This window comes from Neofelis nebulosa, chromosome 15 (assembly GCF_028018385.1).
Source record: "Neofelis nebulosa isolate mNeoNeb1 chromosome 15, mNeoNeb1.pri, whole genome shotgun sequence".
In the NCBI taxonomy this organism is placed as follows: Eukaryota; Metazoa; Chordata; class Mammalia; order Carnivora; family Felidae; genus Neofelis; species Neofelis nebulosa.
In genome coordinates, this window is record NC_080796.1 from 46879297 (window position 1) to 46896795 (window position 17499).

Here is a 17499-nt window from a genome sequence, read left to right on the forward strand (position 1 = left end):
CCATGCAGAACACTTTACATGAATTAGCACTTTCACTCTCATAGCAACCCTCCCAGGGAGGCACCCCTATTCTCCCAGCTTTACAGAGGGGAGAACTGCAGCAAGCTGGGATGCCCTGTTCAAGGTCGGACCCGCTGGGAAAGCACAGTGCAGGATCTGAACTCCAGTCTTTCTGACTCTAAGGGCTATATTCTTGCTACTACACCACCCTGTCTGTTCTTGCCCCGGTGTCTCCATTTCTTGGTCAGTTCACAGTCTCGTTCAAGTTCATACTCTTGCCTTCTTGGGGAAGCTTGTTTTCCTGATTTACCATCACATGCACAGTGCCTTCTCCCAGTGCGCCATCCCTTCGCCAGGTAAACGACCCCTGTGCAACTGTTTTCATCTCTTGCCTTCCTCACCTACAATGGAAGACAGACAGGTGCACATAAATCTCTCCGTGCGAATGTCTGCAGAATTGCAGACCTGCACGTGTGTGATTCGAATGTGAGGGTTCCCACAAACTGCTGGCCGGACCACAAGTAGGTTGTGTGTGTGTGTGTGTGTGTGTGTGTGTGTGTGTGTGTATCTCGAGGTCCCGTATTGCAGTGGAAAGAACAGGAGCTTTGGAGTCAGACAAACAGGGAAAGCACTCAGGTTCATGCCCGCCGTGAGGTAAGCATTCGGTAACTGGCATTACGTGCATTTGCGTGTGCGTGCACCTATGTGTCAGGTTTATTTGACTGCCGGTGCTTTGGCCCAAAGACTCATGACAAACTGTGCTCTCTGGTCTTGTATAAGAGGCAGCAGTGTGTAGAAACACCATCCTACCCTGCAATGCCCAGTGCATGCTGGGAGGGTGATGTTGTTTGTGGCAGCTGTGAGTTACCATGGTGATGGCTGGGTTGGGGGAGACTGTTGCTCTCTCCTGAGCCAGGGGAGCGCACACACTCTTTTTGCAGGGAAAGCCTTGGAGCAGCGGCCCAGGACAACCTCATGAGCTCCCCTCGTAGACCTCCTTGTCAACCCAGAGCTGCAGGAGCCCTGCGTGGCCTTTGTCCAACCCTGCTTCACACACACACACACACACACACACACACCATTCTTGCAGCAGGACCCTATTCTGTAGCAGCTAAGAGTGAGCATCCCAGACCCTTAGAGTAGGGCTGCGAGAGGTGCTCTGATCAGTGTCCAAGGGATGCGAAAGGGGTGTTCTGCTGGCCACACCATGGCCCTCAGCAAAAGCAGGACCCTAGCAGAGTCGACCTGAGAATGCCTTTTTCTCATCTGCACAAAAATGCCGCATAGGCTGGGAGTGTCCTGAGTGTATCCCACACAGAGGGACACTGAGGAGAGGAGAGGAGTACCGGGCCCTCCCTCTCTGCCATGTCTGTACTCTATTGTGTCCCCTGTGCCTGCCCCACGCCCAGATCAAACATTTGACAAAGACACATGGAGGTGACCTCTGAGGCACCAAGACTTATCCAATAAAACAAACCATCAAGCTTTGCGGTTATCATCACAAAATATAGTGTGTGCCTCAGATACCTTCCCCCCATCTCTGATCCTCATGGGAGATGGGGAGAAAGGGGTGAAGCCTCTTTATGGGATGCGGCTCAGAGGTGGATGGAGTGAAGGTCAGGAGTGAGCAAGGATGAGGGATGGGGTGGATTCTTCTGCCAACGCAACTTGATTCATATTGTTAGATTGAATATGTCAAGATTTGCTTTGAGGTCATGGATATGAACATCAAGTTGCCCCCCAACCTAGGCAAAGTTTCTGCAGCCTCTTGAGCTCCAGAGGCCTTCCCTTTACGTGCACGTCAGTCCTTTCATCGTGGGGCTGCTGCTGTACCTCTAGGAAGGTATCCGTCACCCACAAATGCGGAGCACAGCCAGGCTTCTCAGGAGCCATCGTGAGCTGAGCCTTTGAGAAGTAGAGAGGTATGCCCAAGATGGCCACCAGGGGACAGTGCTGGGGCACGGAGGGAGCTTCAGGGTGTAGCCTCTGCAGGACCCATCCAGGCCTGGGAGCACATGGCAGGTCCAGGTCACCCTCCAACAAATCAGGTTCTAACCCAGACTCCTCCTGTGTATGCCTCTAGCTACAGTGCAGGGAGACCTGATGCCAGATCTTCCATTAATGTCTCTCTCTGACCTCCAGCTAGTTGCCCCTTCACTGGACCCCAGCCTCCCATCTCTCCTACGACCAGGTTGGATTGAGTCCCTTCCAAGGACTCTTGTGGCTCTAATTTTTGGCAAGTCTGTGAGACTTTGGGGTATCCCCACCTTGCTCTACTGCTGTGGAAATGAGGTAGGGGGCTAGGGGCGCCTTTGAGGGAAGAGATACAGGGAAAGAAGGCACTGTGATTAGGGCAGTGAGAAGTAGGAGTAGGAAAGGGTCTCCCTTTCTGTCACTACTAGAGCATTAAGATCCAGATTCACACACCCATACCCGCCATGCCCCAGGGCCTGGAGCATTAAGGAATACAGACTACGATGTGGATTAAATATTTTTCCTTTATTTTTTTTTTTAAATCTTTTTTTTTCAACGTTTTTTATTTATTTTTTTTTTGGGACAGAGAGAGACAGAGCATGAACGGGGGAGGGTCAGAGAGAGAGGGAGACACAGAATCGGAAACAGGCTCCAGGCTCCGAGCCATCGGCCCGGAGCCTGACGCGGGGCTCGAACTCACAGACCGCGAGATCGTGACCTGGCTGAAGTCGGACACTTAACCGACTGCGCCACCCAGGCGCCCCAATATTTTTCCTTTAAAAAAAAAAAAAAAAAGACAACTTCCTAAAGGGACATGTATCTATCCATTCTTTTTTAAATGTACTTGACAATTTTTTTGGTGGTAGCATCCATCTATTCTTCAAGTGTCCACTGAGCACCTACTATGTGCCATCACTGTGATTGGGAGCCATGGTGCAAAAATGCCCGGTGATACGTAATGAGAAATGGCAGTTTCTTCCTGGGCTCAACTCTGCTCTGTCCTACGTGCTACGGTGTGTGTCCTTGGGCAGTTTCTTTCATCTTTTGGGGTCTCGGTTTTCCCATCTGTAAAACGGGGATGGTAGCACAAATCTCCCGTGAACGTAAGGATTCAGCTGGATGATATATGCACAGGGTTGGCACACACACAAGTCTCTGAGTAACTCTCGGTCACCTTCCTCTTTGAGACCGCACACCCCTTGGAGTTATGCATGCCTTTCCCTCATCTCTGCCAAACCCATAGAAAGACTTGCCCTGGCCCGGAACCCCACACCTTGGCGCGATGTTCTTGGTCCCCACACAGGCATTTGGGAACCAAGCGTTAAAAATATACGTATACACATTCTGATCCTGTCTGTGCTCCATGCCAAGCCATCAGTTAAAGCCATGGAGCAGCTCACAAGGTGACATTGCCAGGATAAATAGGCACTGGCAACCTCAGAAGTGACGACAGGCTGGGGACGGAGCTCAGAGCATGGAGGCCTGCCATTTGTCCCTTCTTGCCATCAGCATGGAGGGTGGATACATGATGTTGACCCTGAGTGATCCTACCAGCAGCTGCAGCGGCCTCCCATAGGCTCCCCTAGGGAGAGGAGAAGAGAGGTACTTGGGTCTGGATGTGGAGCTGGTTCTCAGAAGAGGTGCTGCCTGGTTTCCTACCTGCCCTCCCCAGCCTCCCTCGGCTGACAAGACGGAGCAGCTGTCTACCAGCCAGCCTGAGCTCATTCCTGGGGGAAGAAGTGCCTCCTGAAGGGATTCAGAAACATTCCCCTTGGCAGCAAAAGGAATCTCATACCCATGCTGAGTCTGTGGGTCGGGAAGGGATCGAGAGGGCAGTTTGACCAGGAGAGAACCGCGGAGGGTTTGGAGGGAAAAGGGAAGTAGCCTGAGAATGAGAATTCTTGGGTTTTCTCCATTGCTTTGCCATCATCTCTCTGTAGGTCTTTGACTCTCCATACGTTGTCTTTCAGGGAGTCATTGGGGGATTTGCTTCCATTCGGTGACTTTGGATCCCAAAGTCCAAGACAAACCATGGGACAGGGACAGGACCTCTTCACTTTGGTGTCCTCAGGGACTGCACAAAGTATGTGTTTGATGAAGATTTACTGGATGGATTGATAGAAGGATGGAGAAAGTTCTTTGAGTTCTTCATGCTCGGCACTCCTTGGTCTTTTGAATGTTATTTTCACCCTGGAAAGGAGATGGGATAAATTTCTGTTTGTTCTTTGTAGATTCTTCTCATCTGTCCATGTTAATATTCTGCCTGGAAACCAAGGTTAGATAAAATGACCCTGGTCATTTAGGATCCTGAGGGTGGCGGCCACACCCATACATCCTCCCCACTCGGGATTGCACCGTTGTCTGGGGTCTGAGTTGCCCAGAGTTCAGTCCACGCTCTTGGGCAGGACTGCCATGCCCTCCAGCTGCCTCACTTGTAGACAAGCGCTCTATCTGCACTGGCTCTCCTGGACCCCATAGAACAACTCCAGACATTCCCTGTCAGTGCTCAGGGCTCCGGGAGTGTGATATGCTGAAGCTGGCTCGTCCCAGCTCCCCAGAGCCAATTAGTAGCATCTCTTCCTAACCCTGCAGTCAGTGACATCACGTTGGTAGCTTAAAAGGGCCACGGGAGTATTTACACCACAGATAGTGGCAAACGCTCCAAGTCAGGGCGTCCCGGCCTCCAAGAGCCAATTGTTAAACATTTACCAACACATCACTGGAGACGGGGTTTCGGGCAGACGTTCCACGTGACCTCAACCATGGGAACCTTGCCCAGGACCTCAGCTGTGAGAAGCAGGGCCTCCCCAAAGTGAAGCCAGCAGAAGCCATTCCCCAGGGGGTCTGGGAGGAGTGCACAACACAGAAGGCCCCATGCCTACAGCCCCTTTCCGGGGTCGAGACGTCAGGTGGTCAAGGGCATGTGCCCAGGGTGACCAGCACAGCGTGGGGAGTGGTGTCCCGGGGACATGATCAGTCTCCACTCCGTGACACCCTCAGCTCTCAGCAGCAACTTTTCCATTCACCCAACTGCGCTTTTCTCCCTCCAGACCCAGAGTCCCAGAGAAAGAGGACAGTGCAGAACGTCCTGGATCTTCGACAGAACCTGGAAGAGACCATGTCCAGCCTGCGAGGGTCCCAGGTGACTCACAGGTAAGTCCAAGCTGCGGAAGGGGCTGTGCCCCCCGCTGCTGTCTCTGTCTCCCACTCTGGAGGGCAGGGCTTCGGAGCGCCGTGGCACAGAGCCGCAGGAGCGGAGAATCGGCCGTCTTGGCGAGAGAAGCTTGGCTTGGCTGGCATCAGCTTGTGCTTGAGTGTGAGATTCATTGCGGGCAATGAATGTGAAAATCGCCAGAGTGGGGGATGGGAAGCGCAAGCCACCACATGACCCAGGGTGTGACCTGCGATGTCCACTTTCCCTCCTTGGGTGTCAGCCTCCTCATCTGCTGCAAATGCTGTCCCTTGCCTGTTCCGAAGCGTCTGTTGTTAGAGGATTCTGGGATCCTGCCTGTCCCAGCTTCCGGCATCTTGTCAATCTTCTGTCAGGTGCCCTCTTGCCTCTTCAGACAGTGGCTGAGGGAGGCCTGGGTGCCCGGCCTCCATGTCATTCAGATCCATGCCATGGGGTGTGCCCCTCCACCCCACCCTGTAGAGACCTTGCTGCCTCCAGCGGCGCGGGGCACTTATCCCTCCCGTGGAACCTCTTCCTGGAGTGGCAGGCTGGCCACAGCCTCTGCCATGACTCAGAATTTCCCCCCACTGCCTCCTTGGGCTGCCCAGATGAGCTCATGCTGTCAGCTCCAAGGGGGATAGAGGGCCAGGCTACACTCTGGGGGTAGAAAGAAAGGGAGCAGATGGCCAGGATTAGGAAATCACGGGGGGTGTGGAGCAGGAAGGCTGAGAGGGATTAGGTGACCTCTCCAGTTGGACTGGAGATTGGTTCCTCCCCATCTTCTGGGGTTGGAAAATGAGAGCAAAGTTGGGACAGAAAGACAATAGGATAGGGGCTTTTCTTAGCCTAAGTGTGTGGCCAAATGGTAGCCAGACTAAATTTACATACTTCCAACGACAGGGAACTCATTACCTGTCAGTCATCTCAGTGTGCTGTGGGATTGCCATGACTAGGAAGTGGAACTGAAATCAGGCCTCAACAGCTCTTACCCATTGGCTCTAGTTCTTCTACTTAAGAACACCCCTCTCCCTCCCTCCACTCTTCTTCTGCCTAGTCCATCCTAGCCTTCATATTAGACATTCAGCTCTTTGTTCCCAGATAACTGAAATATTTTAAATGCTAAGTCAAAGCCTCTACTCTATGGGGTTAGGCAAGCAGAACCCAGACTACTGAAAGGGATGTGGTCAGGACATCTGAGGAAAAGAGTGCAAGGTGGGGCTCCCAGAGGCCCTGGGGCTCAGGCCCCCTTATATTTGTCTCCAGCCTCTATCCCTCAAAGCCCTGAACAGGACCAAGTGGCACAGGGGCCGGGCTCAGCTTGGCTCACCAGTTCAGGGACCCAGTGGATAAAATTTTGAACGTTCCTCCTTCCCCCATCCAGAGAAGTTGTTAGAACGGCTCTCAGCACCAAATCACATGCCAGCTCCATGCCAAAGAAGGCAGAAAGTGTTTCATCGCTGAGAGGGTCCCACCCCAAATGACTCAGCCACAGGGGAAGGCTAGAAGCAGCAGCTTCAGTGTCCCGGTGCCACTGACTCTGAGCAGCCAGCCAGTTAAGCAGGACAGCCTGACCTCTCTTTTTGCTTTCTGTTTGGGGTAGAGGGGAGTGAGGCTGAAAACCTTTTGCATAAAGCTGACTGGTTTGAGGGGGAGAGCCTCAGGCCTCTGGCTACTATCTCCCTTTATGGAAAAAAACAAAAAACAAAAAACAAAAAACCAAGAGCGCTGAAGCTGGTTTTGCTGTTTACTGTGGACCCAGAGCCACTTCCTGTCTTAGCCTTTGGTTTATATTATCCCTGTTCCACACTTTGATAGCCAAAACAATGATTCCTTGAGTTTTTATGGCTCTTTTACTTTTTAAAGTGCTCTCCATCAATCAGCACTTCCCTCAGTCCTGGGAGTAGACAGGATATTTTCATATCCTCTGGGTTAGAGAAGCAGCAGGCGAGGCTGGGGAGAGGGGGTCCCTTGCCAGAGTCACACAGGCCGATTAGGGTGGGTTCTGTGTCCAGCAAGCTTAGAATCCATGCCAGGCACAGTGCTGGGCACCAAACCCCAGAACAAACACAGGCTTTATACTTGATGAGGAGCTTACCATCCAGTGAGCACTTTCAGCAAGGTCATTTTCACTCTGGAACTTACAGGCTAACGCTAGATTCAATTCCTTTTTCAGAAATCTTTATTTCTGTCCTGCTTCCTCTATTTCTACTGGCTTGTTTCCCCAACAGGGAGAGTGTCTGGGTCAGGGGGCTGGGGCTGGAGAGGAAATGAAACTCTCTCTCTGCTCCAGGACTGCCGTTCTCCCAACCCCAGAGAGAGAGAGAGAGAGAGAGAGAGAGAGAGAGAGAGAGAAGCAAGACTGAAGGGCTGGATGCAGGGCTGGAAGTCAAGAACTGAAATTTTAAGCTAGAATCCTCCCCCGACTGACTTAGAGATGTCTGGAGATGTGTTTGGGGGGTAGAAAAGAGCAGTGAAATAGATGAAGAGGCACTTTGAGTGCACAGAGCTAAACAGGAGTAGGCCAGGAATAGAACTGAGGAGTCTGCTGAGCATGACCCACACTCCTCACTAATTGTATTACCATGGTGTAGACTGACTATGAAAACTGGCTGTCCTGGAGCTCTCCAGCGCCCTGTCACCATGGTCATCATCATCATCCCTTTCGTTCCCCTCCTCATCTCATTGTCACGGTCAGTTTGTTTTTATTAAACACCGCGTGAATCCCTGTACTGAGTCTTACGACAAGAGCCTCCCTGCTCTTCAACTCAACACATCTTGGGTTTGTTCCTCATCGATTTGTCCTTGTGCGTGTACCCCGTACATGCCAGGCCCTGTGCAAAGTGCGGCAACACAGCGGTGAGCAAGGCAGACAGAGTCGCACAGGCCCACAGTCTCCTTCAGGGAACTTCCACTCTCTCTGAGGTCCACAGTAATTAGAAACAGAAATAACACAGCGTATGAGAAAGTGCACATAGAACACAAAGGAGGGCCCAGAGGGGAGAAGTTGGGTGTGGACCAGGTCAGGAAGCCCCTGGAAGGGGCAGAAGCAGCAGTCACCGATCGCCCTGCCCAGCCAGGGTTCCCCCAGCCTCGTCCACAGGACTTCTGTAGGGACCACCAGCATGCTCAGGTTCAAGGGTCATTTGGCTCCTCCTGTTCTTTTATTTTTTTAATTTACATCCAAGTTCGTTAGCATATAGTGCAATAATGATTTCGGGAGTAGCATCTAGTGATTGAACCCCTACATATGACACCCGGTGCTCATCCCGACAAGTGTCCTCCTTAATGCCCCTTGCCCACTTAGGCCATCCCGCCACCCACAAGCCCTCCAGCAACCCTCAGTTTGCTCTCCGTATTTAAGAGTCTCTTGTTTTGTCCCCCTCTCTGTTTTTGTATTATTTTTGCTTCCCTTCCCTTATGTTCATCAGTTTTGTATCTTAAAGTCCACATATGAGTGAGGTCGTATGATATTTTTCTTTGACTAATTTCGCTTAGCATGATGCCCTCCAATTCCATCCACGTAGTTGCAAAGGGCAAGATTTCATTCTTTTTGATTGCCGTGTAATACTCCACTGCATATCTATACCACATCTTCTTTATCCGTTCATCCATCGATGGACATTTGGGCTCTTTCCATACTTTGGCTATTGTGGATAGTGTTGCTATAAACATGGGGGTGCATGTGTCCCTTCGAAACAGCACACCTGTATCCCTTGGATAAATACCTAGTAGTGCAATTGCTGAGGGTAGGGTAGTTCTATTTTTAATTTTTTGGGCTCCTCCTATTCTGTTGATCAAAAAATAACCCCTTGTTTTCTCAGGGTTGGTAGAGACAGTTTGGGAGGATCTTCTTTTTTTCCAGGAACTTTACAAAAGTTCATTCATACCTCATTCATACCTTAACCCCTGAAGTGGCTAAGAAATAGATGTGCTCACGGAATGAAGATTCCTGTGCTTTGCGTAACCCATGTCCAGCCACAGACTGCCTTAGCTGCCTGGCTTTCTCGGCCTAAAGATCCTATTTTGGTTAACTCAGCCCTGCATGGTTTTAGTTAGGCCGAGCCACTGAGACCTTACCTATGGTTGATTTGGGCCGGGCTGGGTGGGATTATCAGTTAGTCTCTGTCTGAACCCAAATCTAGGCCACGTCTCCAAGCAGATCCCAACTGGCCTTTCTCTCTGCAACCACCGTGGTCCCTGAGGGAGAAAGGCAGCTCCTTGTCCAGCTCCCATACCCCCTCAGGTTATCCCGCAAAACCTGGGCATGCTTCCCTGGCCTGGCCTAGCAGGGCTCGCGGCGTGGGACGTTCTTGTCCATTTCCATATGTTCTCTCCTCTTTCCAGTTAAGGCTGCTTCTGTTCTCTGGTGAGGTTCTGCTTCTGTCTCCTCATGCCCCAGACCTTTGGCTGGGCCTAGTCTTACTGGGAACCAGACACATATCTCAGGTTGCCAAAGCTTTTCCACACCCTCTGTACCCTACTCCAGACTTGGCCCTCTCTGGTTTGGAAGTCAACTTGCTCCCAGCTCGTTAATAGAGAGGTGATAGACATGCCCTGAACAAATGAATGATCAAGGCCTTTTAAGCTCAAGGTGACCAGATTATCCCACTTCCCCCAAGAGATCTCAATGGACCCTTCCCATTTATTGAGCAACTTCTATATACCAGGCACTGTGTTAGGCATTTACATATGTGATCCTTACAACTGTATGGAGTAGCTATAGTATCTCCATTTTACAGATGAGGAAATGGTGGCTTAGCAAGGTTGATTACTTCACCTCCAGCTCACTTACAAATAAATGGTAGAAAAGGATTAAAATCCAGCTCATATTACAAAATCTGTGCCCTTAGCAGTGTACGTAATTGGTTCCCTTCACACTTAAAATCCCTTTCCTCTGACAACCTCAGGTAACATATAACAGGGGTGCCGTACCCAATGAAAGGCCTCCTGGAGAAGGTGGAGCCCACCTGGACAGGTGCAGAGGAGGCGGGAGGGCACGGGAAGGGAGAAGGGTCGCTGCGGTGCGGTCTGCGCGGGCAGGGCACAGAGCGGCCCTGCCGGAATGAAAACCAGTGCCCTTCTGCCCTCTGCCCTTCTGCCCTCTGCCCTCTGCCCAGCTCCCTGGAGATGACCTGCTACGACAGTGACGACGCCAACCCTCGCAGTGTGTCCAGCCTCTCCAGCCGCTCGTCCCCTCTGTCCTGGCGCTATGGCCAGTCCAGCCCGCGGCTGCAGGCTGGGGACGCGCCCTCGGTGGGCGGGGGCTGCCGCTCCGAGGGGCCGCCCGCCTGGTACATGCACGGGGAGCGGGCCCACTACTCGCACACCATGCCCATGCGCAGCCCGAGCAAGCTCAGCCACATCTCCCGCCTGGAGCTGGTCGAGTCCCTGGACTCGGACGAGGTGGACCTCAAGTCCGGCTACATGAGCGACAGCGACCTCATGGGCAAGACCATGACGGAAGACGACGACATCACTACCGGGTAAGGTCTCTTGCGCAGCTGGACAAGGGGACTAGAGAGGGCAGGGGGAAGACCGGTGGAACGGGATTCCTTGAGGCGAGCGGGACTCATGACAGGAGTTTGGGTAGCCGCGCTGTGACGGGAGACAGCCGGGCAGGGCCTTCGTGCACTGGTTGTGGCCGCCCCTGAAATTTGATGTGGTTTATACCAAACTTCGGTGCGGTGGGTGGGGCCGCCACCTGAAGAGCTGATTGGTTAATGGAGAGGCCTCCCTCCCATTGGCCCGTGGGGCTGTCGTTCTATGGTATGTCCCGCCCTCCTCCCTCGAACCCGGAAAAGGCAGGTAGGAAGGGCCCTGGGAAAGGGCGTCAGTGCCAATTCCGCCAACTCCGTGTGGGCTTCGGACAACGTCATCTGCTATCCCACTTGGGAAAAGAGGATGATAGTACTACATCCGTCTGCCTCGGAGTCTAACAGGGAGAGAACACGAAAGCGCTCAGGGGAAAGCACTGCTGAGACAGAAAAGTGGTAGTGGTGGCTCTCCTTCCTTCGCCGGGGTTCCCGGCCCCTCTGGTCCGTGCCTTCCCCCGTGGCCCTCAGGTTCCACTCCTCTGGTTTCTTCCTCCACAGACCTGCCAATCATGCAACTTCCTAGTTCCTATCCGGGTCTGTTAGTTTACTTACTTCCTGTGCTTTGCCCCACAGGGACCCTCATCTTCTCTTTTCTGCCCCAACTGGCAGGGTTGGGTTTGCGGAGCGACGCGGATGTAGGTGACAGTCTGGGAAGTGAGGGGAGAAGATGGGAAGAAAGAAGTGGGGGGAGAGAGGGTGTAAACGGTCCTGGCCCAACTGTTCCAAGCCCTGAGACTAGAGAGCTGTAGTGGTTCTGGAACCTTCTCCAGAGCATCTTTTAGCTCCCTGCTACTTCCGCTCTTCCTTCTTGGTTTGCTGGGACTTTCCAAGGGACCACACAAGTAGCGACAACACCCCTTCCCCCTATCCCTCTCAGGGACTACCTCTTCCCAATAAAAATCCCAAACTTGAACAGAATGAAAAGTAGCCCCTCCTAGGAAAGGACTGCGAGCTGAGCGCCAGGCCATCCACTGTTCCGCACCCCTGGGGACAAACTTGGAGGGACTAGGCAGGGCCTGTCCAGCTGATGAGGCTGCTCTGCAGCAAAACAACTGACTCACCAATGAGACTGTTTACTGCCTCTTAAATCCCAGGGGCCGGCCGACCTCACGCTCAGAACCACCAGCTCGGAGCTGGGATCGAAGAAAAGCCATCCAGCTCCTCCTGTGCTCAGAGGGCTTTGCTGGGCAGGAAGGAGAGCGAAGGTGTCTGTGCTCTGCACAGCCCCTGTGCCAGGAAGCTGCTTCTCTGAGGACAGGTCCAGTTCCTGCCCTCTGAGAGCTCCCAGTTGGATAGGGCAAAGGGAGGCACAACCCCTGCAGGGCAAAGAGCTCTGAAAGTTCCTCTTGTGGTGGAAGGACTAGAGCCCCAGCCGTCAGGGAGCTCCCAGACAGAGGGAGGTGGAGCCATCCCCCAAGGTGCACACAATGGCCATGGCAGAAAATTCCCCAAACATCAGAAGGCACAAGACTCCTGACTCTGGGGAGATCCCAGTCTGAGGCAGGCCGCAGGATTTCCTAGCTGTGTGAGCTTGGGCAAGTTAACCTCTCCAGGCTTTAGTTTGTCTACCTGCTAAATGCAGATAATAGGACTTATCTCAGGATGGTTATAAGGGTTAAGTAGATAAATATATGTAAAATGTTTGGAATAATTCCTGGCTCATTCTAAATGCTCACTAAATGTTAGCTTTTTTTTTTTTTTTTGCTATTATTACTGTTAATTGTTAAAATGCCATTGTGAAGGAGGAGAGGGGCTTTTGCACTCTAGAGTCCCAGACTTGCCCACAGGGAGTGTGCAGTCTCACCACAGTGCCACTCAGAATTAGCAATAAAGACAGATGTAGTGGCTGCTGGCCAATCCTGGGAACATAGATTTGAGGGGACGCGGAGGTAAAGGTATGGAATACTGGGCAGAGGAGGGCCAGGAAAAATGTCCTTAATCCACCCTCTAGCACCCTTTCTTTATCCCTTTCCTCTGGACAGTGTGCATGCCCCTAAGTCATTGAAAACATAGACTTCACTGAGGCTAGAGCATGAATGAGAACTTGCCCTTCCTGCACATCCACCAACTGACCACGGGCCCAGGGAAGCCTCAAGTTCATAGGGGGAAGAAAGTGTTGGCATGGCAATATCCACAAAGTGGACCTCACTATAAACTGTAATGCTGGTTTCCAAGATAATTTCATGTGTGTTTTTTATGGTCAATCCGCAATGAGCAGGAACTCTTTTAACACTTACAGTTTTAAGGTTTCTCCGTTTGTTGACTTCCTTGCCCAGACTGCAGACACACCCACCCTTAAACGTGCTAAGGAAGTCCGAGATGAGGGAAACCCACCTATAATCCCAGTAATTTTAATGTAAACAATCCCTCCTCAATTATGTGTTTTCATGGTTAAGTGTTGTGCTATTTCACTGGAGACTGGGCATCCTAGATTCCAGCAAATCTTGAAGAGAGTGCCCCTTGCTGAGCCTCTTGTTGGCCCTCCTGTCCCCACTGTGGGTTCCATCCAGGTTTTATAATTTAGAAAGTGTCCTGTTGCTAAGAAAATTGTTTTCCCTGTTCATGAAACGGGTAGGGCTGTTCCCACCCGCACACTGACCCCTCCTCAGCCCCTCCCACTGCCATTCACTTTGCTGCCTCCCAGGAGCTCTCAGCACTGGGGCCAGAGACAGAGGTGAAGCCTCTGCCCTCCCCACTGAGCGACATAATCAGCCACGAGCCATCTGAACGAGCCAGGCAAGAAGGCAGTGATTCTAAGCGCTCTCGCTTATCTGCTGGGGGAGCAGCAGCCCCTTGGGCGCTCTCCCCAAGCCAGTGTTCAGTCCCACGTCAGCCCTCCCTGCTCCCTCCAGACACCAGGCCTTTTTCCTGGGTTGCCAGTCTGGGGGGTGGGGTCAGAGTAGGCAAATTCTTCAAACTGCAGCTCAGCGAACTAGAATGAGGAAGGTGAATCTGCTGCTGAAAGAATCCTATGTTTTTTAATTATGTTTTTTTTAATTGTGGTAAAATACATGTTTTTTATATATGGTTAATATGTCAGCCACTTTCAAAAGTACAGTTCAGTGGCATGGAGTACATTCATAGTGTTGTATAACCGTCCCCACCATCTGTCTCCAGAACTTTCTTCACCTTCCCAAACTGAAACTCTGTCTCCATTAAACGCTGACTCTTCATCTTCCCCTCCCCCCCCCTCCCCCCTACCCAGTTCCTGGCCACCACCACTTACTTTCTGTCTGTCTGAACTTGACTGCTCTAGGTACCTCATGTAGATGGAGTCGTACAGTATTTGTCTTTCTGTGACTGGTCTGTTTTACCGAGCATGATTGCCTCAAGGTTCATTCATGTGTAATATGTATCAATTTCCTTTCCTAGGCTCAATGATAGCTTACCGTATGCATGTACCACATTTTGTTTACCCATTCAGCTGTAATCCTGCTATGAACATTGGGGTACAAATATCTGTTCAAGTCCTTGCTTTCAGTTCTTTGGAGTGTATACCTAGACGTCTTGAATCATATAGTAATCCGATTTTTAATTTTGTGAGGAAACTCCATACTGTTTTTTCCACAGTGGCCATACCATTTTACGTTCCCACCAGCAATGCATGAGGGTTCCAATTTCTTCACATCCTTACCAACACCTTTTGTTTGTTTGATTGTTTGTTTGTTTGGCTGGTTGGTTGGTTTTTTAATAATAGCCATCCTGATGAGTGTGAAGTGGTATCTCGCGGTGGTTTTGATTTGTGTTTCCCTGATGAGTGGCAGTGTTGAACATCTTTTCATGTGTTTATTGGCCATTTGTATATCTTCTTTGGAGAAATGTCTATTCAAGTCCTTTGCCCATTTTTTAATTGGGTTGTTGTTGAGTTGTAGGAGTTCTCTATATATTCTGGATATGAATCCCTTATGAGACACATGATTTGAGAATATATTTCCCCGTTCTGTGGGTTACCTTTTCATTCTGTTGATCGTGTCCTTTGCGCACAAACATTCTTCATTTTGATGAAGTCCGATTTATCTATTGTTTCTTTTGTTGCCTGTGCTTTGGGTGTTGTATCCAAGAAATCACTGCCAAATCCAATGCCATGAACCTTTTCTCTGTGTTTCTTTCTAAGAGGTTTATAGCTGATGGGACTTTTTAAAAATATGGATTCCAAATCTCATTCCAGACCTACCAAGGCAGATTCTCTGCTACTCAGGAAGCCGTATTTTTCTAAAGCTTCTCAGTGACTCTGGCCTAGTCCATCTTCCCATAAAGTACAAGACTCTTCTTTATAGCATTCCTGAAAGCCAGTCTTTTAGTCTTGTCTTGCCTAGACATAGTGAGCTTATTCTATTTCAAATAGAACAAAATTATAAGACAGTTTCTAAATATTCATCCGAAATCTGGTTCACTTCTGCCTATTGATTCGAATGCTGTCATCCAAGAAAAATAGAATAAGTATAAATCTTCATTCAGATATTTCAGCATGTTCTTAATGATTGCTCAGATAGTCTCTTCTCTAACCGCCCCCGCCCCAAAGAAGTCCCCAGTTTATTTCATTACTTTCTTAAATGACCCACTTTTCCCGATTGTCCTGGTCATTCTCTCCTGGAAGCTCTCAAGCTGTCAATGATCCTCTTAAAATTTGGCACCTGGACTAATCACCACCTGACACTAGTCCTGCCCAGGGTAGTATCCAAAGCATGACACCATAAACAACTTCAAGTTGGCTGCTGACTGTCCTAAATGACAGTTCGAGACATTTTTACCTCTTGCAAAGAGAGCAGCAATTTGTTTTTCTAAAAATAGGAAGGTCTGGAATTTAATCTAAGTAAGAAGATAAGTTCCATAGCCATCTGTCTGTCCTTCCCGTCCCTGGCACCCCGGGTTAGAGCAGAAGGGGAAGAGAGGATGGGCTCCCATGCAGAGGTAAATACAGGCACTGGGTACAGGGACCAAGTGTGCCCAGCAGGGAAGGAGGTCAGACGGCCCTCCATCCCTTCCCTGTTTTAACTCGGATTTACCTCTCAATGCCTCTGTTTCCACCCACGTAAGTGGCGGCTTGGGTGGGCTGCATCTGAGCTGTGCAGCGGTTAAGGAGCGGGAGCCCCAGGCTTGGCTGGCAGCAGCACTCCTCTAGGTGCAGCATCGCACACCTCCAGTGGGCTCCCTTCACACCGTACAGGGTTGTGTCTTCGGCAGCCCTGGCAGGGCTGTTGTCCAGCGACCTGTGCCAGAGGCCTCAGAGCCTTCGACGGAACCAGCAGGCCCCATCTTGAAAGAGCTCTGTGGCTGTGTGTCAGAGGGGCAGCGGGATTTCTCGAGACTGTCTGCCATGCCCTGTGTCTCTCCTCAGGTGGTTTCCTGCTCCATGTGTGTGGCTGGATGTTCCAGTCTTCTTGTTCCCTCCTCGCCTCCCCTCCCTTCTCCAGACTGTCCTCTTGAACTGTGCTTGGGGGCTCAGGAACAGATGGGATTCGTTTCCTTCTTGGCTCTGAAGTGTCCTGACGTTGAAAAATGTCAACTAAAATAAACTGTAGGCCCCTGCCTTCTCCCAGGCTGGCTCTTTGCTCCCAGAGGCAGTGAGCCCAAGCCTTAAAGAGACACCTCCCAGCCTTGCTAAGCGGGCCTCAGCATCTGTCTGCAGCCACCCTCCTGAGAGGGAGCCTCATATGCTGCTCTCCAGTTTGGCTGTCTGACTGGCAAACCCCAAGATGCCCCACCCAACCACCTTCAGTGTGAAGAATTCTCTTGGAATGGGCATCAGGTTTGTAGGATTTGTACAAAGAGAAGAGAAGCTTCTTAACTTGAATGGGCAGCGGGGAGAGTCGGCAAGGAAGCATGGATATTTACCTTTCCGCTTTATCTTCTCTGTTTCCTGGTAGTCAGTTCTTTAGGTATCCCACCTAGTAGGCAGCTGGCCCAGGCCTGGCGTTTGCCCACGAACCACAAGGATTGGGGTAGAGGGTGGTAAGGGATCATTCTGGAGAAGATCCAACGTTCAAGCTGAAGACGGAAACTCCATGTCTGTCCTTGAAGGGCTTCAAATCTAAAAGGGAGATAAGATGCCTCCTGGGTCAGTGGCCAAAGAAGTGATGTGTAGTTGAAGTAGACAGTGGTTGTTGCCATTTGGGGGATAACAATTACAATGTTGACCCGCAGGCAACTGTTCATACAGGCAGCCTTGTTGATACTTCTCTGTGGTGCAGGGGGAGGGGCATCTGGAGCTCTGGAGTTGTATCCAAAGCACTCCTCTAGCTTGCTGCGTGTCACTGAGCAAGTCCCGTAACCTCTCTGAGTCTTAGTTTGTTCATTTGTAAAAGGGTAATCATTTTTGCATTGTGAGGATCAAGTAAAGGAGAACATGTAGGGGTGCTTTGAAACCTATAAAGAGCTTTGGTTCGAAATACATTATTCTGATCTCAACTTACTGTCCTGTTCATTTAGCTGCTGGCCTCTGGCTGAATTAGGAGCGGTTAAGAGTATCAAAATGAGATTTCTCCAGGTTGGCAGATGGGTTCACTGAACTTGGGCTTCGACTTCCTTTGCATGGGATGATCTTGTTTGGCTTTTCAATACCATCTGGCTATTCTTTTAGTCTAGTGTGCAGTTAGATCAACAGATCTTTGGTACCAGGTCTTATCAACATAAGCGTCCCACAGAGTGGGAGGGCAGTAGTGATTTAGCGTGAAGGCTTGTAGCTCCTGGGTCTGAGTCCTGGCTCTTCTTATTAGCTTTGTGAGTTTGAGTGAATGCTTATTCTCCCTCTGCCTCAGT

The 17499-nt window shown here is 50.7% G+C and overlaps 1 protein-coding gene across 7 annotated transcripts in view; it reads left to right on the plus strand.

Annotated features, from left to right (window-relative positions):
- NAV1 (neuron navigator 1) overlaps positions 1 to 17499 on the plus strand; it is a 250152-nt gene that overhangs the window by 147659 nt on the left and 84994 nt on the right. For 6 of the 7 annotated variants that reach the window (XM_058700093.1, XM_058700092.1, XM_058700091.1 and 3 more), the window contains 2 exons: positions 5025 to 5127; positions 10264 to 10629. In XM_058700093.1, coding sequence (XP_058556076.1) covers positions 5025 to 5127; positions 10264 to 10629 — 469 coding nt within the window. The remainder of the gene's footprint in view (positions 1 to 5024; positions 5128 to 10263; positions 10630 to 17499) is intronic. The other variant, XM_058700097.1, reaches the window with a different exon arrangement.